The 27,752-nt window shown below is 36.2% G+C and overlaps 1 protein-coding gene across 4 annotated transcripts in view; it reads right to left on the bottom strand.

Moving 5' to 3' along the window:
• Nucleotides 1–27,752, bottom strand: part of SLIT2 (slit guidance ligand 2) — a 368,351-nt gene that overhangs the window by 325,764 nt on the left and 14,835 nt on the right. For all 4 annotated transcript variants that reach the window (XM_019025924.4, XM_019025925.4, XM_055385658.2 and 1 more), the window contains exon 4: nucleotides 25,620–25,691. In XM_019025924.4, coding sequence (XP_018881469.1) covers nucleotides 25,620–25,691 — 72 coding nt within the window. The remainder of the gene's footprint in view (nucleotides 1–25,619; nucleotides 25,692–27,752) is intronic.

Below are 27,752 nucleotides of genomic sequence, written 5' to 3'. Positions count from 1 at the left end.
AGAATTTATGGGGGAGAAACGGATACTCTGATACTTCAACATTTACTCCAGTGATTTCAGGATATAATCTTCTGTGTATGAAACATGATACACAGTGGAGGCTGAGACCTTTGTATATTTACCTGGCTTTATATAGTGCCCAGCACATTTTTATTATGTGGGTGCTTTCTTTCTTTCTTTCTTTCTTTTTTTTTGAGACAGAGTCTCACTCTGTCATCCAGGATGGAGTGCAGTGGTGTGATCTTGGCTCATTGCAACCTCTGTCTCTTGGGTTCAAGCAATTCTTGTGCGTCAGACTCATGATGTAGCTGGGATTACAGGCATGTGCCACCATGCCCAGCTAATTTTTGCAATTTTAGTAGAGACAGGGTTTCGTCATGTTGGCCAGGCTAGTCTCAAACTCCTAGCCTCAAGTGATCCACCTGCCTCAGCCTCCCAAACTGCTGGGATTACAGGCATGAGCCACCACACCCAGACAATATGTGGGTACTTTCTAAAGACGAAAAACAAACAAACAAAAATGAGAAGCATCATATACAGTTCCATGAATTTCAGGTAGGTGTCTTTAAATATTGACAAATGCAAACACGATGAAATGGTAGAAAAAAAAAAAGAAAAAAAGGATTGGTGTCCGTGGACCAGGTAAAGACCAGGCAGCACAGAGTCTTGGGAGGACCTTCACACAGGAAGCCCGCATCCCTGAGCCACAGTGAAGGCTCTCCCTCCACGGGCCAGGCAATCTTGGGCAAGTCACATAATATATCTGACACCTGTCTCTTCACCTAAGTTTCTAAGGTAGTTTCCAGCATGGGAGGTGTATTATCCTTCTTATTCTCACAAGAAAAATAAAGGCCACATTAATACATCTATGCCTCTAGTTCTTCAAATAGTAGAAGATGGGAAATGGTTTCAGGAAGAAAGCTAAGAATTGATGCTAAACCCTGAAAAAATAGTAATGCTCCTTTCTTGATTCAAGTTCACATTACTATGCGTTAAGAACTTCACTTGATAATCACTAGTACCTCAAACAAAACGCTGTGGGAATCAGCTCTCATTGCTGTTTATTTAGGCTTTGTTAAAAATTTTAGTCTAGTTTCACCCAAACCCACCATACAATATACAACAGCTATTCATTGCAAATATCTTTTTAAATGTCCTTCCTCTTTTCCTAACAGTTTCATCCTGAATTATGACTTTGGACTATGGTATTATTTTTGTAACTGATCTCTAGGCTTCCAGTCTGTTTCTTTCAATTCATAGTCATAATCTTCCCAGGGCATGATCTTAATCAGATCACCCCTGCCTATCAAATAAAGTCTGAATGAAGTTCTTAGTCTGGCATCTCAGAGTCTTTAAAACAGATTGAATGGACTTTCCTTCCTTAACCTAATACTACAAACTTATGAACTTTTTCCCAGTCAATGAGCACACCTTTTAACCATGTCAACTAAGTCATCCTTTCTATACAGACTTTTTCCTCCCTCTTTCTATACAGACTTTTTTTTCTCCCTCTCATCCCTTTGGAAACTACAGAAATCCACTTAAAGTGAAGTCTCTATTGCCTTCGCAGATACCCCATTCAGAAAGGATTTTTGCTCTACGGTCCTGTGGGACCCACATGTTGCAAAATTACTCAGACCATGGGATGGAGTCATTATCATTGTATCAATACTCAGTCATATAATACATTATCACTGTATCATTACTCAATCATATAATAAATACGGCAGCTTCAAGTAGACCAAAAAATAAAGAAAAAAGAAAAAACTAGGAAGCTGTGGCTCTTCAAAAAACAGACAAATATCTAGCTAATCCCTAACCAAATAATCTTATTTTAACGAGTTTGATATAGAGAAATAATACATGTGTTTTAAAGTAACCATCACATCAGACAGCACATAAACAGCTGTGATTTTATCATTGCTAATAAAAAAGACTTCTAAAGCTCAAAACTAAAAAATTTCCATAAACACTGTCTACCTAGTACTATGTCAGAGTGTTTCTCCTTCTTCCTTCTCCGTCTCAGTGCTCCTTCTCCTTCTTCTTCTTTTGAGACAGGTCTCACTATATCACCCAGAAAGCTACTCTCAAACTCCTGTCCTCAAGCGATCTTCTCACCTCAGCCTCCCAAGTAGCTGTAACAAATCTATGAATTAATTAATATTACTTTCATTTTACAAAAGAAAATACTAAAGCTCAGAATGATTATTTTTCCTAAATAGTCACACGTTGAGTAAATGGCTGCAACGATTCTAATCAAGATGTTCAGACACAAAACGTGTCTCTTTTATTAGAAACCTACAATTCATTATTTCTATCCCAGAGGCAGAGCAGACATGAAGAGGTTGTTTTAGATTTACAATTTAGAGAAAGCCAGTGAATGCGGAAAAGAGAATTCATCATAAACTACTCATCTGAAAGGAGAATTGGCTAACGAATCTTGAAATTAGTGTATCTGCTTTCCCTAAAATGTACTGCATTGGGATGGATTTGCACCAAACCTGAAGACAAATCTCAGCCATAGTCCAGCCATAGTCTATCCATTCTCCTCTTCAGCACATACACAGGAACACCTGATACACACAGGATGCACACACATGCACACACACACACACACACACACACACACACACACACACACACAGAGGTGCACAGGAGCTCTAGGATGTTTCTACCCTAAGATCATTTAGTCCCTTCTTCAGGCATCTCAAAATGAGATCAAAAGAAAGCTGCAAATTATTTTTGGAAACTACCATGGCACTCAGCTTAGAGATTAAATCAAAGTTCTCTATAATTGTTTTGACTACATATTACTGCATCAGCAAAATTTTTTGAACATACACCTTCACCATTTATAAATTACTTCTATTTGTATAGATTAGTATTATTGTACCAATATACGATACATTTTTTAAAATAGAGACATTTCAAAGTTGAGAGAAAATGTGAATAGAACTTAAATAGAAATTTTTTAACATTTTTGTTCCTACATTTAGGACCATGCAATTACACATAGCATTGCTGTAAAAAAAAAAAAAAATTATAAGAGGTTTCTTAGGAGCAGACATACCACAAATGGTCAGAGTGCATGCTAGATTTCAGGCCCCATTCTCCTCCTCCTCAGCTAAACACTCGTATGTAGTGTGCAATCTGCACTCCAGTGATAAGATCACTAAAAAGTAGATTAACTTGGACAATCCTTGAAGAATGTGCATACCACACTGAACGCACTGAATTACAACTATTTACTGAATGCTTTTCCAGGAACGACTTAGATATCTGAGGAACATCACACAAGTGCAAGACATGCATTTATTAATTCATTCATTTGGAAAAGTATCTCTGGTGTCTAATATGCCAGGCATTGTGCTGGGCAATGGGCAAACATATCGAACGAAATTCGGTCTCTACTTTTAAGCTCAGTGGAGAGCCAGATGACAAAAAAATAGTTGGGTGCTGACCACATTAACAGGATGCTGGGCCACCCCTGGATTGGGAGGGACACCCAATCCAGCCTTAACTGAGTAAAGGCCAGTGAAGATAAATTTTAAGCTTATCCCTAAAAGAAGGAAATGGGCATAATAATTTAAGCTAGGGACACAGAAGCTGTCCCTGCAGACTTCATGATTTTCTGATATATAGGTTATTATGAAAAATGATACAGAAAAAAATAAGATATTAATACAAATGCTAACCTTTCTTCTGTAAATCATGAGTGTAATCAGAAAAAAAAAAAACATGAAAACAGGCTGACAAAACGTATTTTTTAGCATTTATTCAACACATATTTACCAAGCAACCACCATATGCCAGACACTGGCAAAACAATGATGAGTGAAAACCCACCCGTTTTCAAGCTCTAGTGAAGAAAGAGTATTCATAAGTAATCACACAAATACACACATATAGTAGTCCCTTGGTATCCATGGGACACTGGTTCCAGGACCCCGTGCTCTAGGCTATAGGGATTCCAGACTCTAAGAATGCCAAAGTCCCTTACATGGCCAAGTATTTGAATAGAACCTAACACATCCTCTCATAGACTTTAAATTATCTCTAAACTACTTACAGTAACTAATGTAATGTAAATGCTATGCAAATTGTTGTTAAACTGTATAGTTTTTTGTTTGTATTTTTTAATGGTTATTTTTCATTTCTTTTTCATTTTTTCAAATATTTTTGATCTGCTGTTGGTTGAATCCACAGATGGGGAACCCACAGACACGAAGGGCTGACTGTATTAAAAACAGTTGAGGAAAGAATCCTGATGCTGTGGGGATTTATAAAGGGAACATGGTTTAACCTGGGGGATTAGGTAAGGCTTCCCAGAAAACTGTGTTCAAGCTGGAATATGAAGGTTCTCAACAGAGTAAAGCAGGGATATGGGAGAATGGCCAGGTGTAGGGAGGCAACTGGGAGATGAGCAGGTAGAGCAAGCAGTTCCACAGGCTAAAGAATATGCATGTGCAAAGACCCTGTGGCGGTGTAGAGGGAGGCATATCGTAGGAACTGCATATGCCTGTGCAGCTGGAGCACAGAGAGAGACAGCAGAGTGAAGAAAGCAAGATGAAGCTGTAGAGAGGCAGGGTATACAGGCCTCAGAGGCCCACTACGAATGAGGGTTTATATCTTAACTAGAATGTCACAAACTGGGAAAGCCCTCTAACCTCTGTAGGTCACAAAGGGCTCCTCCCTCCTCCCCTCTCTCCCTTTCTTCAGAAAACACTGATTGAGCATCTGCCAGTCTACCTTGTGCGATATACTATTTTGAATACTAAGGATACAACAGTGGAAAAAACAAAGTCTCTGTCCTCATGAAGCTCATAGTTTAAAGGAGGCAGATAAAGAGATCTCTAAAACTGCACAAATAGCATCTGCACCACAGGGTTTCTGTGAGAACTCTATGAGATTGTATGAGCATATAATTTATAAAATGTTAAAAAGAAAACACACCTTCATGGGTTTTTTTCTTGGATGAGGTGATAAGGCACCCATGTAGATTCATAATGTAAAAATTTGGAAATAGAAAACTGGAGTCTAGATGAGACAAAATAAAATAAAGACATCCTGACCAAGAAAATAACAATGGCAACAACAATAGTAACTACTCAAAAAGCAAGCTGGGCTTGCTGGCACTGGGTCATACACAGATTTTTTTTTTTAATAGTCATCTCAAAACTGGAAATGTGGGTTTTATTATCCCTCTATGAGGAAATGAGTCACAAAGAAACCAAATTCTAAGAGGTTCCATTTTATTCACAAAAATTAAAAATGCTGTAACAGAAAACTGATCCAAATTCCTGTGGCAAAAATCAGATGAAACATTAAAATTTAAGTTCTTAATTGGAGAGTACGGACATTGTTGGTTACTTCCCCACATCCATCAGCACCCCCTGCCCCACCTTTCTCTGTCCTATTAGAGTCCTGACCTGATTCACTTACACAACCATGCAAAAGTCTAGAGACGTATCTCAACTAGTTTAAGTCAATCAACACACGCCCTTTCTTTGGCAACTTCACCTAAGTTGGTTCAATTCAATTGAAAACAGAGACTTGAAGTCCATCTTGAGGGGAGATATCTCCTACGCTCTCTTTTGCCCTCCCTTCTTCCCTTCTCTCTCTCACTGACTATGAACCAGGAAGCACAAGGCACACTGATGGCTGTTTTGACACCAGGAGCAAAGCCTTTGGACACTGACAGTGAGGCTGGAGAAATGAAGAGGGAGAAAGTAACTAAAAGCTATGGCTTGACCTACCTCTGAACTTCTTGTTTTTGTAAAGTGATGAATTCCCTTATTATTGAAGCCAGATTTGGACAGGTGTCATTTATTTGCAGGTAATCCATTAACCATAGCCGTTCATTTTGTATACTTCAATGTTTTATGTCTTATTGTTAAATTAAAGGGAATACCTTAAAAGTGAAGGGCTTTATCCATAGGCATCCCCAATAAGCTGATTTACTAGAAAAATTATCCTGGGTATAGATCATCACCCAGCATTTCAGAAATTAAAGGGAAATTTCCTCATTGTCATGCACACGTGCAGAGCACATGCACTCAGTAATGCGTCAGTGTTTCTAATAAAAAACATCACAGTGAATATTTATTGAGACTTTACTAAGTGTAAGTGCTTCACTGACCTCACAGACTCATTCGATCTTCACAACAAGCCAATGAGGTAAGGAGCGTCCATCCACAGGTGAGGAACCCAGGCCTACACACCACACTGCTGAAGCCAAGATCGGAATCCCACCGTTTGCCCACAAAAACTTGGCTCCGTACCACCGCATGCTGACTCACACGCCATTTTTTTAAATTCCCAGATAAATTACAATAATATGTTTCCATAATAAACGTGATGGCATACAATAACAGCCATGATTGTTTACCTGGAAATTCTATCGACTTACCAATTTGCACACATAAACACACTCTGTTATGTGCAACTATATGGGCTGTTTAAAAATCAGATACCATGTTACTGAAATTTTGTTTCATTTCAAAACCAAGTTTTCTGTTTCAATAAAAGAAATTTGACTTGGGGGAAAAGAATGAAAAGTCTTTATAAAACTTAAACATCAATACATAGTTTTTTATTAAAAGAAAATTGTTTTTAAGAAAAGACCTTATTGAATTTAATTAGCAAGTATTTATCCAGCCTCTCCTATGTGCTTATTAGCCCTATATTAAGTGCTGTGGGAAGCATAAAGATGAAAAATACTTAGAATTTGCCACCAGTGGCTTGAATTCTAGAAGGAGAGAGATAGGGATATACTCACTATATGATCATTGTTACATAAAACTATGGAGACAATGGAGAGATGCTTCTAGGCACAACTGAAGAGCGAATAGGCTCAGATTAAACCCTCCAAACAAGCCTCACAGGAGAAAAACACATTTGAGTTTATCAGGTACAGTTTTTCCATCAACAAAAAAGTTCCAACTAAGGACCAAGACCTAAGGTGATAATGAGATAAATAAATATGAACCCTGTTAGAACATTCCTTTGAGATGTATAAGACATCCTGTTAACAAAAAAGGGGATGGGAGGTGTTGTCAGGCAGTGAAGGAGCAGGAAGAAACCCTCCAGGGAAGAGAGATGTTCTCTGCTAGACTCTCCGCTGTGAGAGGCTTCCTAATGGGGGGCATTGCTTGTCTGCGGCATTGATTTCATAAATGGGGTCACAGCTTCTTGGGTTCAATCAGGTAGGTCAGTAGAGCAGAGAAGGCGGGATCTAGTTCTTGGGCAGTGAATACACGTTTACTGGTAAAGAAGGCAGAAGAAATATCAGAGGCATGTCCATAGGCTCAAGAGTAGCTAGCTTCCTTGAGTCACTCCTGAAGTCCATGGTACAGTGAGAAAACACCAAGAAATAAGAATAGCTTGAGACCACTTAGAGAACTTGAAGGCCAGAGTAGGAGTTTAGACAACAGCAGCTGGGTAAGTTTACAGGAAAATAATGGTTTTATTATTTACTAGCCCTAGAAAGGCGGGCTAGTAAGTGGGATAACCACTTTAGGCTTCAGTTATTTCATCTATAAAACTGAGATGGTGATACATATTTATCAGAGTACCTTTGAGTGTAATGCGTGGAAAAATGTTTTATTAAATCTAAACTGCTGTGCCTGTATACAAAATGATCTTTGGGCAAGGGACGTGATCTTAGCTATATTTATTTACTTAGAGATGAAGTCTTGCTCTGTTGCCCATGCTGGAGTGCAATGGCATGATCTCAGCTCACTGAAACCTTCGCCTCCCAGGTTCAAGCAATTCTCCCACCTCAGCCTCCCGAGTAGCTGGGACTGCAGGCACACGCCACCACGCCCATCTAATTTTTTGTATTTTTAGTAGAGACAGAGTTTCACCATGTTGGTCAGGCTGGTCTCGAACTCCTGACTTCAGGTGATTCATCCACCTCGGCCTCCCAAAATGCTGGATTACGGGCGTGAGCTGCTGCACCTGGCCTCCTAGCTGTACTTTAGGAGGATACTTCTGGCCATTAGGCAGAGGACTGTATAGATAAAGAAATACAGGAGCAGGAAGTACAGTTAGGAAGCAAATTACTGAGAGGGAAAGGAGAAGATAGATGAACCAACTGTGGAGGTAGAACTGACAGAAGTTGAAAGTGGAGCTAAGGAAGGGAAAAGGAGCCAAGGGTGACATTAAACTTCAAGTCTGGAAAATGATGGGATGAGGGTGGGGGAGAGAGGATAACAAGCTCCCTGTAAGCACCTATGCACAATTAACAATGCATAAAGTGAGGTGAGGATTTAAAAGAGATTACCACGAGGATTATACATTGTATAGTGTTTTTATTTAATTAAAAGACCCTCTCATCCCCAGAACAGTTAATATACATGGTAAAGAACACTGCACTGTATTCAAATGCTAGCCTGCCATGTGGGCATTACATCATCTCTTTGGGTATCAGTTTTCTCATCCGTAATTTGGTCCTCCTTCATATTATTGAAAAACGAATGAAGCACTATTAATATAAATAAGGCACTTAGAAGAGCCTCTGGATCATGTTCTCATTTTATGAGAGCTACACAACTGACTCCATCCTCACCATCACCACTTCCTCCAGTCAGAAAATAGTTCTCTTTGTAGAACGAAGACTGTATTAGGAGTAATGCAGGTTGGGCATGGTGGCTCATGCTTGTAATCCCAGCACTTTGGGAGGCTGAGGCAGGTAGATTGCTTGAGCCCAGGAGTTTGAGACCTGCCTGGGCAACATGGTGAAACACCATCTTTACAAGAAATACAAAAATTAGCTGGGCGTGGTGATGTGTGCCTGTAGTTCCAATTACTTGGGAGGTTTAGGAGGGAGGATCACTTGAATCAGGAGGCAAAGGTTGCAGTGAGCTGAGATCACACCACTGCACTCCCTGGATAACAGAGCAAGACATCGTCTCAGAAAAAATAAAAATAAAAGAGTAAAGTGCAAAAGTTTCTATGTATTTGCTCTACAGCCTGCCTGCTGCAATACATATGAAGTATCAGTGTCAGTGTGCTTATCTCAGTTTTCTGATAAAGGAGGTGTTCTGATTTGGGGCAAGAAAAATAACAATGAGATCACCTGAGTAGTCTTTACAAGCTACAGGTAAATCAAGATCATAGGCAGAGCACACTTCCTGGATGCAAGCTTTGGTCTTTCCACTAAATGGCCTATCAGGTCAGTCTCAGCAAACGGTTGTTAATCTTTGTTGCAGATGATGAACTCACCACCTTCCAATGTCATAAGCCTCATCATTGTCTCACTCCCATGATCTCGCCCTCTTATGATACAGTTCTGTATTTCCCAGCTGAGCTGTCATGATTCACAGAGGAGTGTATGGCTGGAGTTGCTAACATAAGATAATGGCCTTTTATGTGCAGACACTGAATTCTTCTCCACCCCTTGTACAGGGAAGACAATTTAAGTGGAAAGGAATAAATTGCTGGATGTAATACAGTGACCAAACACAAAAGCCTAATAAAAATGTCAGAAGTGCATGCCCTAGAATGGCAAAGAACTGTGGAAGCACACTAAATGATGTAAGCTATCCCTTAGAAACCTATGTAAAGACACAAAATGATGAGACTAAACCATCTGCCTCATTTGTTTCCTACTACATTAGCAATTTCAACTTTGTAGTAATTTTGTAGTAATATTGTTTTATTTGCAAATTAAGCAAAACAAAATCTCTCACACGCATAAATGGGTAAAAATATTGGGAGAGAACTGACAAATAATATAAAAGGTGTTGTAGGACAGCCCTTTCTTCAGGATTTTGTAAACAGAATTAATATATTACAGTGAAAAAATTGGTACAAAAAGTCACCTATGCACAAGTGCTTAGATATATTGACTGAACAAGTGTACTGATGGCTATTCTTTTTAAACTTAAACACTATCAAGAAAGAACATATGCAAAGATATTAAAAAGATAATGCTTCACATGCTGTCTTTCGCTTATTTACCATGAAGGATGATTCCATGGTTCCTTTGTTCTCCCTACCCTTTTCCTTCAACCTATGAACATTTGAGCACCCAGTGCATGTGAATACTGCTCTGTGGTGAAGGGAGTGGCATATGTATGTCCAAACCCTCACAGAATGTTTAACCTATGGAAGGGATTTGGTTAGTAAGCTAATAATGACAATATAAGAATTAGCAGTTTCTATAATACACTAGAGTTAACTAAAGCAGCACATTTTTAAGTCCCTAGGCTAGAGGTTTGTGGATTCATTATGTTAAAAAGTAAGTGAAAACATCTGCCTATGGGAAGGCGTCCATCATTTGGTACTGCACAGCAACACAAGGAAAGGGGCCACACTCTCCAGGCAGGGTGGTGGCACTCTCTGAATGGCAGCAAGTTGCCCACCTAGTAAACACTGGAGCTAGGATTCCAATTCTGGCAGGTTGTTGGAAGGCCCTCATTCACTCACTCAACCTGTATTTCTTGTACATCTACTGTTACTGTCTACGTTCACAACGCTTCCACATTAATTGGAATTGAAAGACAACATAAGCAAAATACATACTATGATATATACATGGTATGGAAACCAAAGGAGAAGAATAGATCAGGGAAGGGGAATGGGAGGGTTTGGGTATTCTGCTTCTTTAAGAAGAGGGAGCCAAAACTGATTAAAAATAGATCTTTAGGCACAGTAAAAGCTGAAGATTAAATGTGTGTGCAAATATTGGGTATAATTTGAAATAAATTATTTATATTGTTTATTTAATATCAAGCTTTGAAATAGTTTTGATTGAGTCATACTCTAATTTTATGATTCTGTTTTCGTTTGTGTCTTTTCTCTCAATATTAACAATAAATAAAAAGTGGTGACCCCAAAGCAACTTACTGGGGGTAACTAAGAGATGAGATGGTAATTTTCAGTAATGATTAATATTAAGTGTCCTGGTGAGAAGCATCATTCAGGTGTATTTTTTAAAAGTTGCCTTTGGAGATTTATAATCACTTCTTCCATTTGTTTTTATTCCTGTGTCTAAACCCTCACATCTAAGTTATTTTGTCTTCTAATACTGGAAAGATTGGTCTTGGCAAAAATACTGAACAAATTAGTTTTGCAATGACTTCAAAGTCCACCAATCATCTCCAAATTGTACATAAAATAAAAGCTTTTGGCTCCAACATCCTCTCTATGGAGTGAGAAAGACTCCTGCAAGTTCACACCAGCTTAGATGATGCATCCCTCATTGTTTTGCTGAAGAATGCCGTGCACAGCAGGTGTTCCACAAAGGACTTCTGGTGCTTCAATTCGCTGAGGCAGGGAAGAGAGAGACAGTTAAGCTATAAAATGGTAAAGTCCTTAAAATAGTAGTTGAATGGCTGTGTGTGTGTGTGTGTGTGTGTGTATGTGTGTGTGTGTGTGTGTGTGTGTGTGTGTGTGTGTGTGTTGTGTGCGCGCATGCGCACATGCACACAGGCAACACACACATATAAACAAATACCTAAAGCAAATAGTGGTGCTAAGTTAATGAAATTGTTAGAAAATATTCTAAGTTCTTCTATTTCTCAAGGCTACAACAGAATGCCGAGTTCACCTTCAAAGATGGATTGAAAAGAATAGATTTATAAGCCAATGCACTATTAAAAGTCTTACACGTGACAACGTTGGCACAAAAAAAAAATATATGTCAACCCCATATGTCCTAAATGGTCTTTAATAAAATCTCAATCAGAAGTAATAAAAAGTAACTATTCTTTGGAAAAGCTAAAGACTGGTTTTGCTCTCTGGATTAACAAGAACAAACAGGAATAGTTAAGAAAGAAGAGAGGCCTCTATAGTTAAATAACTTTGAAAAACAAATTTTAAAAGGTTAAACAGATTTATTTATTGTAGTATGCCTTTAAGATTAACACACAAGTGTACACTGTAGCCACCACAGGTGATATGACTTTCATTATTTCCCAACACATTTGACCACAGAACACTTTTATCTTGAACCACTGGAGTGCACACTGTAGATATCACTTCTTTGAAATATAATATAAAATTAGTATAGTAATAAATAAAAGGTATTACACATCCTTGAGAATTGAAGATAAGAACTACACTTTTAAAAACCTAAAACTGAATCATATTATTTTTAAAAAAACAACCCAAGTGAGTATCTGGTAATAGATATCACACTGATGATTGGGGGTATAATAGTTATTTGGAAATAACAAAACTTTTTATCAAAACATGTTTACCCACACTTGAATAGTGTTCTTCAACCCAAGTGGCTTAATTTAGAAAACAGAGAAATATCTGGACTCTAATGTTGTTGTTTTAAACCACTTTTCCTTTTTAAATTAGAGACCACTTTTCTCTTTTTAAATTAGCGTATGGCTTCTAAATGGGAAAGGATTAAAGAATAACATTTGTCCATCTGAATAAAAATCAATTACATTTATAATTCATTATTACCCCTGTCACATTTACTTGAAGTTCTTCATCTGATTTTGATGGAGTTTCCCATTTTACGGCAACAGAAAGGTTCTGATGAATCAGAAAAGCACAAAATATAATGTTGGTAACAACAGTTATTCCTGCATGCCATGCTTCCCTGGGAGATTGACAAGAACTAAGGAAAAATTCTTTTCCAACATCGTTAGATGAAAACTCTTGCTCTGAAATATGATGATGGATATACCTTGTGATTTTTTAACATAATTATTGTAGCTACAAGCGTTATTCTCATTCATACAACTTTGCTTTTTCAAACACATTATTTGCTGCAGTAATTTCCCACATCAACTAAATTCCAAGGGATGGTGTGGTGGGAGGGGAGAGGAGAAAGAGTATTTCCTTTTATCAAATGTAACTATGTTGCTTTCTCATTCCCTCACGTTCCTGTGTAATAAAAGAAGAATCCAGGGTGGTCACTTGGAGTACCTGATTAACAACTTTCCTTGAAACTATTCATTAGGTGTGGAATTCATTCCCCTTCAACAGAGGGAAAGAAAACCCACACCAAGTCAGAGAGAAGCTCTCCTCTTAGAAACAGACTCCAGATTCCTTTGCCTTCAGGGTATTCAGGTTCCACACATTCTGTTCTCCTCAAAAGGTCAGGAAAATTAATTGTCCCGGGTGCACAATGCATTTCCTAGGGAGAATTACAGAAAATGATGGTCCCTGCTTCCAACCTATCACAAAAAAAATTATAATGCAAACATGAACATATAAACCTTTATTAACCAAATCCATTATATTATCTTGATTTGCCCCGTTTAATTTTTAACTTATTTCTTCATGCTACCACTAGCGATGTTTGAGAGACAGGTGATTATTAAAACTACCTCAGTTGTACACCACTTACTTCATATTGAGAGATTACCAAGTATCAAGATCACCACTTAATAAGGCATAAGCATCAAATCTCCTTTAATCATTTTTTTAACCAGCTGGGCGCAGTGGCTCACGCCTGTAATCCCAGCACTTTAGGAGGCCGAGGCAGGCGGATCACCTGAGGTCTGAAGTTCGAGGCCAGCCTGACCAACATGGAGAAACCCCATCTCTACTAAAAACACAAAAATTAGCCAGGCGTGGTGGCGCATGCTTGTAATCCCAACTACTCAGGAAGTTTAGGTAGGAGAATCGCTTGAACCCAGGAGGCGGAGGTTGCAGTGAGCTGAGATCACGCCATTGCACTCCAACCTGGGCAACAAGAGGGAAACTCCGTCTCAAAAAAAAAAAAACAAAAACTTTTTTTAATATAAGCCTTCAGACAATTCACATTTAATAGGAAAGCCATTCAAAATGTAAGCTAATAGTAGAGAGAATAATCTCAAATCACTTATCCACAACCTAATTATCTAATTCCTGGTTTATTACCATGAATAACTCCTCCACTGTAATTATTCCAGGGCCTGTGTAGAGTTCCCTGTAAATTTTTGAAAAACAGAGAGAACACATCTTAGATGTATTTTGATCTCCTTCCTTTCCCTCAATTATCTTCATACATTCCCTAGAGGCTTGGAGGCCTTCTGCTAAATTCTGGTAATATGATGGTGAACACATTGGGCAAGGTCCCTCTCTTATCTGACTTACTACATACTCATATATAAACACAGAAACTGATCCTCAAAAAAAAAGCCAGTATCTTTGCTCAGCATCTGCAGCTAGTGATCAGCAGAGCTAGGAATGTAACTAGTAAAAGCCTTTTTTGTTTGTTTTTTGTTTTTTTTTTTTTTTTGGTTTTTTTTTTGTGTTTTTTTTTTTTGAGACAGAGTCTCGCTCTGTTGCCCAGGCTGGAGTGCAGTGATGCGGTCTCGGCTCACTGCAACCTCCGCCTCCCAGGTTCACCCCATTCTCCTGCCTCAGCCTCCCGAGTAGCTGGGACTACAGGCGCCTGCCACCATGCCCAGCTAATTTTTTGTATTTTTAGTAGAGACAGGGTTTCACTGTGTTAGCCAGGATGGTCTCGATCTCCTGACCTCATGATCCGCCCACCTCCGCCTCCCAAAGTACTGGGATTACAGGCGTGAGCCACCATGCCCAGCTGTAAAAGCCTTTTGACTTCTGATCCAGTGCTTTTTTCACACCTCAACATATATCATCCCAAATTCAATCTATTGGTAGTGTCTTTCTCAGGCTTAATTTCCAACTATTTCATCAAAAAGATATTTATTAGCCGACCTGTACTAGGCTAGATGCTACATATGAAACAAGGACAAATATAAGACAGGAATCTCGGCAAAGTTAATACACAGGTTACGATTAAAGAATTATATGTGACAACCCATTATATGGGACAGGAAACAGTGATACAGTTTTAATGATAAAAGGAAGCAAAAAAAGTAAGTACATGCCACTTATTATATGCCAAGTACCATAGTAAGCTCAGTTCATTTAGGAAATAATTTACTCCACACAACACTTCCATAAGAAACATACTCCTAGTATCCTCATTTTACACAAGGAAAAACTGAGGCACTTGGCAGGTAATTGAGTGATATTCCCAAGATGACACATTCAGTGACTCAAACCCAGGCGGTCTGAATCAACCGTCTGTACCACATTATAATGTACCATAGAATCAATAGTCTGTACCATATTATAATGAATGATCATGTGGAGGTAACTAAAACCATTGAGAAAGCTTTAGTAGAGGAGCTGAGGCCTATATGAGGAGGAAGGAGGAAAGAAAGAAGTCCAGAAATAATGCTGGGAATTTCCAGGCAGCAACGGGAAAATCTGCTTGCTTGAGATACGGTAGATCTGCTATGATAGCATGATAACGTTGAAGAGGTAATGCAGAACTACATTATGGTGGGTCATCAAAGCCAAGTGAAAGAGTGTGATATAAATGTGAGGTTAATTTTAACTAATCACTGCCAAGTACAATACAGAGTATTTCTCGATATTTTATTTCCCAACTTCAATACATGAAATGACTTAGAGTAACTGTCAAATATATTTGTTAGGACAGATTGTATTTAGAAGTTATTCCTATTTTTTTTAAGAGGCAAGCCTGGAGAGTTTATCTAAAATAAATACTGAAATATTTCTTTTTAGTTTCCGAGCAGAGATTTCAAAAAAGGAATGTATGAAATTTTAACACTGACTTTCTCCGTATAAAAGCATAGCATTGACTTCCTTAGTATAAAAGAAACACATTTATCTATGTTAAATGGAATTTCCTATAATTTCCCTAAATACTTATTCTTCTTCTGTAGGTTTCTTAAGCATTCAGTATGCCCACCTCTCGCTTCCCCCTCCACATGCCCTCCCCCCACCACCCCCCACCACTGGCATCACCCAACTGGCTTGGAATATCAGTTGGTATGATAAACTATACCATTTAGAATACCCTGGCTATCTATTATATTAAATAACCAGGTTTTGTTACTCCTCTCTTTCTCTTGTCTTTCACTCTTTTATATCTCTGGACAATGTTTTGTGTTTTGTTTGTTTGTTTGTTTTTGTTTTTGTTTGTTTTGTCTTGCAACTAACTCAACCAGAAGGTTGGTCCTTACGTAAAGAAGATAAAATGTTTAAAGCAATATTCCTATTTCTGGGTTTTTGTGACAAGAGGCTGGGTAGAAAAGTCGCTTTGGGAAGAAAAAGATCAAAGTGTGTTAAAAAAATGAGGAAAGTTTGCAGAAAGGTTGAAACTTGATAGAAGTAAGTAGAGCATATAACATCATACAAAGTGCCTACATAATTGCTCAGTAGTGTTTTGTAAGTGAGGGTATAATCCTTAGTTAAAAGCAGGGCTTTTTATTGAGAGATTTTAACAACATTCCATTTTCCATGCACTTCTTTATCATGAATAAGACAGAGAGTGGGTCTTATCCTGAGGCATTTGAATTTAAACAACAACAACAAAAAAAGAAACCAGATAAGCATTTCTGTTTCAGTGTGAATATAAACAGTGTATTTAGAAAAAGACTACATCATAATGACATGTTCATTTCTGGAAAAATTAAGAAAGATTTTACTTTAACAGCATGTAAACTGGTAAATTCTTTTTAAGTTTCATATATTTGAACATAAAGCTTCATATTCAGATAAAATAAGAATAAAAAAGATGTAAACTTTAAAGATAGTTTTAGAAAGGTATCCTTAAAGTGTTACTAACTATGCAGCTACTCTTGACAGTACACATTACATCTTCCAAATGTTATCACTCTGCCTCAAGACCATTCCTTTTTGGTTAACTGTCTCATAAAAGAGCAAGAGTAAATAAAAGCATTTTATGACGTCTAATCTTTTAGTTATTTCTAATTAAGTGAATCTGAGTTTTCATATTAATGGCATTATTCTTCCCTATTGTGTGTGTGTGTGTGTGTGTGTATCCAAATTAATGATTAAAAATAATAGAATAACGACATAACTTACCAATAGAATATGCTTGCATATGAATACCTACATTGAGGCAGATTCTAAACAATGTAACTACAGTGGTAGTTTAACAGATGCAAAATGTTTAAGTCAGTGTTCTAAACATTTTAAACTTCTTAAGATAAACTCATCAGTAATTTCAAATGTTTTACCCTAGAAAATGTATAATGTAAATTCAATCATATTTATATACTGTTTACACAAAAGTAGTGTCCAATCAAAATGTATTTTAATATATTAGTCTAGAAACTTATGAGAAGAACACCAGATTTAAAATTTAATTTAAATTAATATTTTTTTAAAGGGTCAAGGTTAAACTGTTTGTCTTCCTTAAAAAGTTTATAATGTCTTTTGTGTCTTTACTTACAAAAAAATTCTCAATGAAACTTGGATATTAAAACCTCCCAGGAAACCAACAATAAAAGCTGCTAAGAATTTCACAAGTTTTTTTTCCCCTTAGGTGTTAATTAAATGATCATTTAACACTGAAATGTAAACACAACATTTTCATCTCCTGACAGCACAGCCTATTATAAATCCAGGGTAATAAAAGTCTTGGTGTTAATGCTCTGAACCAAGTTCCCACAACACTCTAAGATGCCTTGTCGTGTCTAAGGTTAAGCATCTAGACACAAAACAAAGCTTGCGCCTACTCGACTTCCAGTCCAATTTTCCCATCGCCCAGTGACCTAGGTAACACTTTGAGCAATAAAGAATAAATTTAATTTCTCCAGCATTTTGTGAGGATTAGGAACAATTGTTGGCTTGCAATGACTTTTTATCCTTGGATTCTTTTTCCTCCAGAGCATTCCTCAGGTCCCAAAAGAGAATTCTGATGGTTTAAGACATAGAACAAACAGAACTTTAAATTAGGCTTTTTTCAATCAATTGGAACTGTCGGAGGGGAAGCAATCAACCTTTCTCTGTGCTGTTCTCAGCTATTCACATCCTTCGAGCTTTAATCTTTCACTAGTAGAAGAAACCTATCATGATGGGGCAAAGCTATTTCTTCCAATTCTGTTTCCAGATTTACTTATTTCTCTTTTAAGTTTTTGTTTGTTTGTTTGTTTTGTTTTTAACACTTAAATCAAGTTGCCATACTTTGCTATAAACTTTCATTTGGGGGATGTTTCAAGAGACACAGATGTTCTCTTAATAACATTTCACACCTCTATGCTGTACCCTAGGCCATAGGTGTTGTCAAGGACTGGTCTTTTTACTCTTCATTGCTTCCTTCTCTAAGATTTAGTTTCTTTTAAAACTTCCATCCAAAGGTTTCTTATATCAAAATTTATAAAATATTTTAAGGTTAACCCTCCAGAAAAAATTCAGTGATTATAATCAACTCAGTTATAGGTAACATGTAATGAGTGGATATACACCATATAGATCTACGCTACTTTGAGAAGTACTGGAATTGTGGAAAAAAGAACAAAACAAAACGACTTCTGGTTCAAACTTGTCTCATAATGTAACATTATTTAGATTTAAAGTGCTAAAAGATTTGCAATTTTTACTGGATTTTGACATAATTAGTAGTCTAAAAATACACTTAAAATCACCTATGCAATTTATATAAAGATGACAATGTTCCATAGATCAAATCATATGTACGTATTACAAAGCTAACAGAGTAATCTTATATTATTTTAAAAAATAAAATTTTTATTAGTAGTGAAAATGTTCCTTAGCAACATATGTAAATCTTCTGAACAACTTTCAGAATACTTTATCTATAGTTTAAGGAGTTTACTCAGCATTTTCTAACATTTGTATTTTTCCTTCATTTGTCATTCAGAAAAACACATCATTAAAACACCAATCTAAATATATGCACTAACAAATAGTTCCTGAGTCACAGTTTTTGTTTCTATCTGTAATTTATTTTATAGATGAATTTTAAAACTATATGAATCATCAACTGGGAGAGCATGAAGAGATCTCATTAAGAATATCCTGGCCCTAATGTACCTTCTGCAGCCAAGTAAAGAGAAATAACATGGTACAAATGCACATTTTATGTCAATTTGCTGTGGTAAGATAATTAATGTGACTACACATATTTATGTGTTACTACAGTAAGGATAAATGCAAGAGGGCTGTGCAATAGTATCAGGAACTTTGCTGACTGAGGGCAAGTTGCAAGGACATCTGAGTGACTATCATTTCCATCTTGCTTGCAATGAAAGGATAACAATAATATAATTATAATTTCTATCATACTTGAAAATTTACAATGTTCCTTTGAATATGGAATCTAAATTTTACCGTGCTATCCCCAGAAAGTAAATAGTATGATCCTTCCCATTTTACAGATAAGAAACCTCGACAATACAGTTGTCTACTGACTTCCAAAGTTAACAGAACCGCAAGTATCTAAATAGGCATTTAAACACTATCATTTTACACAACCTCCTTTAAGATAGAAAGTAAATTGATTTCAGTGTCTTAAAACATAAAGCAAATACATTAAAATTACCTAAATATAACTAAAACCCTACCAACCCTTATTCCTAGAAATAATGTTTATGTAAATTTCAGTCCCCAAAATTGTAACCTTGAGATTGTAGTGGCAATTTCATTATTTAAAAACTTTGAAATATTACCTGATTATGTGTATACAATATATTTTTTACATGAATATGATAGACTGAAATTCACATATTTGATCACTCTCAATGAACTCTCTAGGCATTAATTCACGCAGTATAGGTCAGATGTTAGCAACAGCTGAGGCCCACAAATACCACATATTATATGGAGCCACATATTTTGTTAGTTTCCCTTCTGAGCATTGATCATAGTATTCTACAAATTCAAGTTGGCAGTCCATAAGTACTTGTTGGTGGAGTTAGAAACATTTGCATTTGTGAAAGCAGTCGTTTAAATAAGTACAGCTGAGTGGAAAAAAAAAAACACAGAAACTTTCTTGCATTCCTGCATTTGATTTTCTTACATGAGCTATGCTGTGGATTTCACACTCAGAAGGTCCACTCTGTGTGTTGGTAACAGCAGAAACCGGACAATTGTTAGCTTTCTTTAGCAACAAGTCTATTAGTAATCCCTTTGAAGTAAAAACCATCAACACTAGATCTGGCAAAATCTCAAATATGATCTTAATCTTCATTGGATTTAGGACGTTTAAATCACACGATTACACGTTGATTTAAAAAATAAAAGTAGAAGTAGGTTCTGCTCAGGGCTTTGCACTTTTCTTTCTTTCATGACAAGTGGTAATGGCTATTTTGAGTTGTGTTCAGATGTCCATATATCAAGTCTGTTGCCTATCTATTTGAAAATAAAGTTTTGGTTAAATAGTGGTAATTTTTTTAAATGCAATACTCCTTGTATGCCTCTTTTTTTAAGTGGCAAAAACAGAGTCCCTTGGGCCCAATAAGTAATTAAAAAGTTACCTTACTTAGTAATGAAGGACTTGGTGTTTTAATCACTGAAAGTGAACACTTTTCTAAGTTTTCTCTCTCGATACAGAGTCAATCTGTTCCCCTTAGCAAAGTATCAGTATATAATTCAGATAGTGTTTCCTTACACCAAATTAGAACACAGACGCCACCTTCGACGGAACTTTCACCCTTAGCACATGAAGCTCTTTGGCAGTCTCAGCAACAGAAATCAGCGGTAGCTATCATGGCAGCGCGCTAGATGAGTAATGATGTCGGTCTGGCTGAACAACAGTAACCGTAGCAACTGTAACCTGCAATTCCTGCACAATCACAGTCGGATTTATTGTGGCAGGGGCCAAACAGGCCAAGAGTAAAATGAAGCAGGAAACGATGGCACCTGACACCTCTAGTAGTCCACACTTTAATCAGAGCTGGCAGAAATTAATTCAAGAGAAATTTGTACATGGGCTCCTCTGTTGTATCCTGCTTTCATGGTTGACTCCAAGAAACCTATGAGACTAAACTGACATCCAAGAACTAGGGAGTTCGTTTTATAAAACATTTTATTAAATTAAGGTATATTTTGCTTAGGTGAAAAATGGATCATTTTGATTGTGTTGTGTCTACTGAAACACTTCAATGTTTGAGAAACCTAGGGGAATCAAACATTTAATTGACCAAGTTATCCTTTAAATTTAATTTGGTTCTCCATTATTTATAATGCCGTCCCAGAGTTACTATTTGCTCATTCAAGTTACAAACCCTGAACCCAACAGAGATTTAATTCAATACATCAAACACTTGATGAGAGCTTCTAAAGGTCAAGCCTTATACTAGACCCTGGGGACATTAAAAAAAATTTTCATAATACACGTCTAAGTAGCATTTATATGTATAATCATAAAAATTCTAAGATAATAATTGATAAGTACAATAATGGCTATATCTGTGTAGTGAGATAATAGATAATTTTTACTTCCTATTTTCTATTTTTCTCTGATTTTCCTAGATCTTTTTTACAATGAGCATGTGTTACTCTTATAACTATTAAAAAAACAAAAACTAAGTCTCCTTCTATGGCAGTGATGGAAAGGAAAATAAAGACAGCTTAATTATATATATTTGTTATGCTGAACAAATTAAATGATTACCTTAATAAAAAAATTAAGTTTTCATCTTAAGAAAGTCCCAATTATTATAGTTATCAAAAGCAATTTTGAGAATCTGAGATCCTATCTGACAGATAATGAATTATGACCTGGCCAATGAAATTAAGCAGTCAAAACCTATTTGTCTCAGGTAAGTATTCACTAGGCCATAAAGAGAGTCCTTGGCCTTAAAAATACCATTCCTAATGTTAGATAATTTAGTCGCTCCAAAACTCACTGGGGAATCGTGAATGGCACTTGAGAACCAGAAATAAAAAGGTTTTATTCAAAGAAGTAGAGAAAATGAGTCCCTGGGACAGATGCAGTTCTTTTTGTTTGTTTGTTTAGTTTTGGTTTGGTTTGGCAGATAAAAGTGAAAAATGAGTTTCTAAAAAGTGCTCTGGATACTTAAGCTTATGTTAGAAGTCTCAGTAAATATAATATACTCAAAGAAATAAACCGAAAACCACAAAACAAATATTTATAAACAAATGTCTAACCGCAGTACTACCAATGAAATTCCTCTTTAATGAGTCCAGATTAGTAGTCGCAAACTCATCAAAAAGTGTGAATCACTTACTCTTAAGCCTCTTTTAAGGTTACACTTATCAGGAAGATTTGTATTAGTACTCATAAATTTCAATCAATCATAATCAACTGTTTCAAAATTCCCTGCAATCTCTTCTTCAGTTAACCAGCTCCAGATTCCTTTAAAAATAATTTCCTCTACTCTTAGGTTCATAATAAAAATGCAACCTTGATTTTGGAGGAGGAGCAAAGGGGAAGATAGAGTCTATAAGTTAAGAAAACTTCATGCTGGCTTTTTTTTTTTTTAACCTCCAACCTATCGTCCCTTATTTTAGTTTCCCTGTACTTGCACTTTCCATCTGTCAACAAGTGCTTGTAATTTTATTACACTGTCCTGTAGTTTATTCAGAGTTGGTATTATTTTACAGAGTTCTGTTAATGGACTGGATAAATGGTAATGCTATTTAAACTAGTCTCCTACTCCAACAAACACAGCTGCAACTGTACTACTATTTCTGAGCAAACATCTTGACCTGAACATGTAGTGCTCTCTCAACCCGTCCAAAGAGAAATTGGAGCAGACAGCAAAGGAAAAGCATATTTGGCCGCTAGCAGCAACCAAGTGTGTCGAATCATAATTCATATACAGTATACCCTCCTTTTCTTTTATATTGCATTTAGAGTCCATGAAAAGCATGTGTGCTTCTTCCCCTGGCATCTTATTTTCAACCACTAGTCAAATGGTGATTATTTATTCCAAAGCTCAAAGAAAAGCAACACAATGTCCAGTATATCCAACTAGCTTTAATCTAAGCAAACAATGCGAAAAATCAAACTTCAGTGTATAAACTATGTATTAAACCAGTAAACTTTTTTATTAGTGATATACCTGGGAAAACATAGTGTTAAGTATGAATAAAGTATACAATAACTAAGAAAATAAAGAAATTGAAACATTAATTCGTATCTCAGAACAACCTATACAGAGGAAGTAAATCCTAAATTTGTTTTTTCATGAGTTCTGCATATAGTATGCCTCTACTACATTAGACAGTAGGGGCAACTATGGCTTGCTATATATATATATATAAAATATATAAATATAAATTATATATAAATATATAAATTAATTATACATTATATTACATATAAATATATACTACATATAATAATTATATATTATATAAATGTCAAAACATATATTCTATAAATATATATTTATAGAATACTTATATATTGTTTTACACATATTTATAAAACAATCATATATATATCAACTATCAAATACTTTCCTTGTCCTATCATTTTTCCCCATTATTTGTCAAAAATTCCATATCCTTTGTTCTGTCACTTGTTCTTCTTGTGAAAAAAATATGTTTTTAAATGAGCATTATAAAGGATGTTGTGCATTTAGGTTTGTGCACATTTTCCCATCTGCTAGAATATTTGTTTCAGGTGAGCTACTTGGCATCTGTATCATATGAGAAAATGTGAACTTGTACCCTTGCTTTTCATAATTACACTAGCCAGTAGTGAGCTTCACAAGCACGTGTTCCTTTGTTTATTAAAGACTTCCAATGGCAGTTGTTTAATTTAATTAATTATCACCATCATAAACAAGTGGTCACATGCAGCTTATAACCTATCCTCTCGAGAGAAAAAGCACTCAACAATTCACCTAAGTCTAATTCAGATGAAGCAACAGTTCCTTAACTCAAATTAAGATTCCTGACGTGAGGATGCAAATAAAAATTCCACCTCTAGTTTTCTATGTACATCCAGTGCCTAAATCTGATGTCAAATCTCATGTAAAGGGATACACTTTGTCAATATTGAGTGCTAGGCCATCAAGTTATATAACTCCTGAAACATAAAAATATTCACATCCCTCTTGTAACTAGTTCCACCTAACAAACACTGCTTTAGCTGTTATTACTCCCCAGGACAAATCCTTTGAGCCAGAAAGACACATAAAAAAACCTGAACACATTTTCTAGCTGCCTGTTTCCCCATTTTCCAACATGCATTTAATTAATTAGGAAATGCTGTCATAGGTTTTATGGATTCTGTTTCTTTAATTCACTTAAAGATTTCAAGTCTTTTTTCATACAGCAGCTGCATACAGTTATAAAATCATAACAAAACATAAAAGAAAATCTCTTGGTCTGCTATGAGATATTGTCAAAGACGGCAAAATGTCAAGGAGAATATAATTTGCTGATTAGGGATTCTGCAATGGATTATACCACCTTAAACTGGGGGAAATTAATCCAAGTCGATTCCTTAAAAATCTCCTCAGTCACCAATAACTAAAGGTGAAAGTGAAATACTATCAAAACCAATTCTATGGCCCTTTTTAGAAACTAAGCACAAATATTTAGATATAATTATCTACTGATATGCATACCTATAATCTTTATAGCAAACCTACACCCTATTTCCTAAGTAAAAATAGTTATTAGATAATTTTTGTTAAAAACGCAATTCCAAGGTTTCTTCATTTTATTTTTAAAATTTACTTAAATTGGTCCAATTGAGCAGCAGAGAACACAAAAAAGAAGAGAAAAATGTCAGGTGATTTTAGCTATCCTTAGAGGAACAAAGTCAGGAAAGACTCTGGATAGATCTGGTATGTCAGCTGGGGAATATCTCCCTATAGTAAGTTAAGGTTGTTAAGGTTTCAGGAGGACGTAACAAAGATCCTGGCTATTCTTGGGGGTGAAGGGTGTGAGAGGACAGTCCTCCTACTTCTGGAATTGATAACCACATTGAACTAGTAGGCTACAAAGACAAGTTCAGAAAAAGGAACTATGCTCACTTTCTCTACAAACAGTACCATATGGGACACCCACCATCCAGGTGGGGGCTAATGGAGCAATTTACTCTATACATTCCAGCAGTTTTTTTCACAACATGCATATACCTCAATAATCATTGCTATTTATTTTTCCAAAACTTTGTAGCTTATCTCCCATCTGCACAAAGTCATTTCATATGGCTGAGAATCTCATTTTAAATGCTTTCAAAAATGTGTTTTCACTATTACACATTAGGTCAGTGCAAAAGCATTCCAGGGAGGAAAAAGTGATTCCCCCTAATACTCACATTATGCTCCTTTAAGGAATTACTTCCTTTAATAGTCTATGACGTATTTGATATGAAAACCTTGCCATACAGTCATTCATATTGCAGAGGCTGAAATTGTGGCTTTAAAGGAAACATTTAAGAGGAAATTTACAGCCCTCTTTAAATACCTTATAATAATATTTCGGACTAATAAACACGACTACTTGAGCCCAGAAACAATACCAAAAAAGCTGACATTAAAAATCTCAACTTTACAAGAACACACTGCCAACTTCCTCTTAAGAGAAAGCACAGTAGCAATTTTCTCCCTTCAGAACTTAATCAAACATTTCCATTAAAAGGTAGGTAAATCTCGCCATCATCACGTTACCAAAAAAATAATAATAATCCAATTTCCATAACACATACATAAACCACTAAATCCTAACCAAATAAAACAACTGGAACCACTAGAAAACAAATCATAAATTTCCTAAAGAAAAAACACAAATTTTTAATCCATTAATCCATTGATGAATAGATTCCAGGAAAGCACACAGAAACAGATCCAAAATACATTTAATAAAACACAAGGTACTACCCAAAGCAACAATAACTATTTGTGTCTACTTACAGCCTGTATAGCTTCGCAGTCCCAAGAAACAGCAACTCAGGAAACAGCTGAAGGTGATTTCTGTTTAAACGCCTTTTGAGAAAACAAAAACAAAGCTTATGTTACATAGAAAATACCCAACAATGAGACTGTGATTTGGTAGTGTCATGCCTCATCCTGTATTTCAGAAAAGAATGAAATGACATTCAAGAGAATTCAAGCATTGCAAATCAAAAGTTGGTTACACCTTTTGTTACATGACTCTTTACAGCAGTTTTCCATTGTGCTTACTAAGATGATGATTACTGGGGTCTAAACTTTAAACTGAAATCCTGTGCAACATCAGTCAACCAGAATACACACAATGATAAAGGATTTTTGTGATTCAGTCTTAGGCGCCTAAGGTAGGTGACTTCAATATCCAGCAGAAATACCACAGTGAATGGTGTCTAAAATAATCCATACACAGTCCCAACTGGCCTAAAAGTTCAGCCAAGGAATTGTGGGGAGATGGAAATTTCAACTTTCTTAGCTTTTCATTTAGTTGGGAGAAAAAAAAAAGGTGTGAGAAATTGTCAGCATGATTTGTCCCATAGGCAAAATCAGGAGAATACCAACCCAGAGTTCAAACCTCAACCCACAGCTTCCAACCCTTAACTGAATTTAAGGCTCAGCATTATAACTAACAGTTGTGTCAAATCAGTTTAAGTAATGTTTTAAAATGTCTAAGTAAACTGGAATGTTTTAAATGTTTTAGAAAAGAGTGTGATTGCAACTCTAATTCAATTTAAGCCCTGATGCTTGGTATGCACACCTATTAAAGAAAGAGTGGGCAAATACTATCTCTGATGTAGTCATATCCCAATCCCATCTGTTTTCAGTGTACAATTTAACATTTAATTTAAAATAACTGTCTATTTCTCTGCTTTTCCCAAATCTAAATAAAACGATAAAGAGCTGATGTAACATTTTGCACTCAAATGACTTACAAGCTGCCTAGCTTGAGAGGAGTAGAGACATGTTATATAGTATAGTTTCTGGATATAGTTCCAGAAAGTAATGTCACACTGAGGAAACCAGAGGTATTTCTTAAGTTTTGAAGATAAATATTAAAAGGGACAGGAAAAGAGGGCATATCAATCTTGACATATTGCAAGGGTCATCGGGTAGATGCAGAATTATACTTATTTAGTCTCCAGAGGGCAGAAATGGACCCCTTGATTGTAACTCCTAAGAAATTCGATTATACAGAAGACCTTTCTAAGAATTAGCTATTAAGAAATGGAAACTCTCAACTGCTTATCTCAAAATGTATTCAAGCAGAGGCTATGAATTTTTTTTTGGAAAATGATATAATTTTTTAAAATCCTGTAAGTGAGAAGCGAGACCAGGTAAACTTCAGAACTTCTTTCCATTCTAAAAAATGCCATGAAGCAATGATGGCACCATAACTTTATGTGAACTCAGAAAGAAGTTGATCATCTACAGAAACATTCTCAGGCCTTAATAAAATGCATACTAATAAAAAAAAGTATGCCAAGGCAAGTAGGGGCAAATAGTAAAATTAGTGGTAAAGGAGTGAATTTACTTCCCACTTACACGCTAATTTTTTAAATGAAGCACATAACAAGGTAAAATTTAAAGTCATATCAAAAGCTTTCATTTATTTGTTCTCTGTTAGGTATGATTCTGAAGACAGTGTACTTCCAGAGTCTAGCATTATACAATTTCAATGAAATGCAGATTGTTACTTTGTTGTATTTCCCTCTAAAAATATATTACAAATATTTGCAACAGTGGTAATGAGATTTTTTTCTAGGAATGCAACCACTCTTGGAAGGACCTCCATTGTCCAAAGAGCCAATTCCAATTTCTAAAACATCAGAAATGAGCTCTCATGATGTAATCCAAACCACGAGATTTACCAGCCTCATTTGTTATTCTCTAGCCAGAGCAAGCATTCTCGGCAAGCCCCTGGGCCCTGCAGAGGCAGTTCTCTTTATGAAGTGCTTCTCCTTTTCTCCAAATGGTGCTTTCTTACATCCTCTGTGAACCTTCCCCTGATTCTCCTACAAAAAGTTAGTGCTTCTCTTGGCTGTGTCCCCACAGCATTTGATAAGCAAGAGTCCCTTACACTGTGTAATATTTATTCAT

The sequence above is a fragment of the Gorilla gorilla genome, chromosome 3 (genome assembly GCF_029281585.2).
Source record: "Gorilla gorilla gorilla isolate KB3781 chromosome 3, NHGRI_mGorGor1-v2.1_pri, whole genome shotgun sequence".
Taxonomy (NCBI): Eukaryota; Metazoa; Chordata; class Mammalia; order Primates; family Hominidae; genus Gorilla; species Gorilla gorilla.
This window is presented reverse-complemented; position numbering and strand designations above follow the sequence as displayed.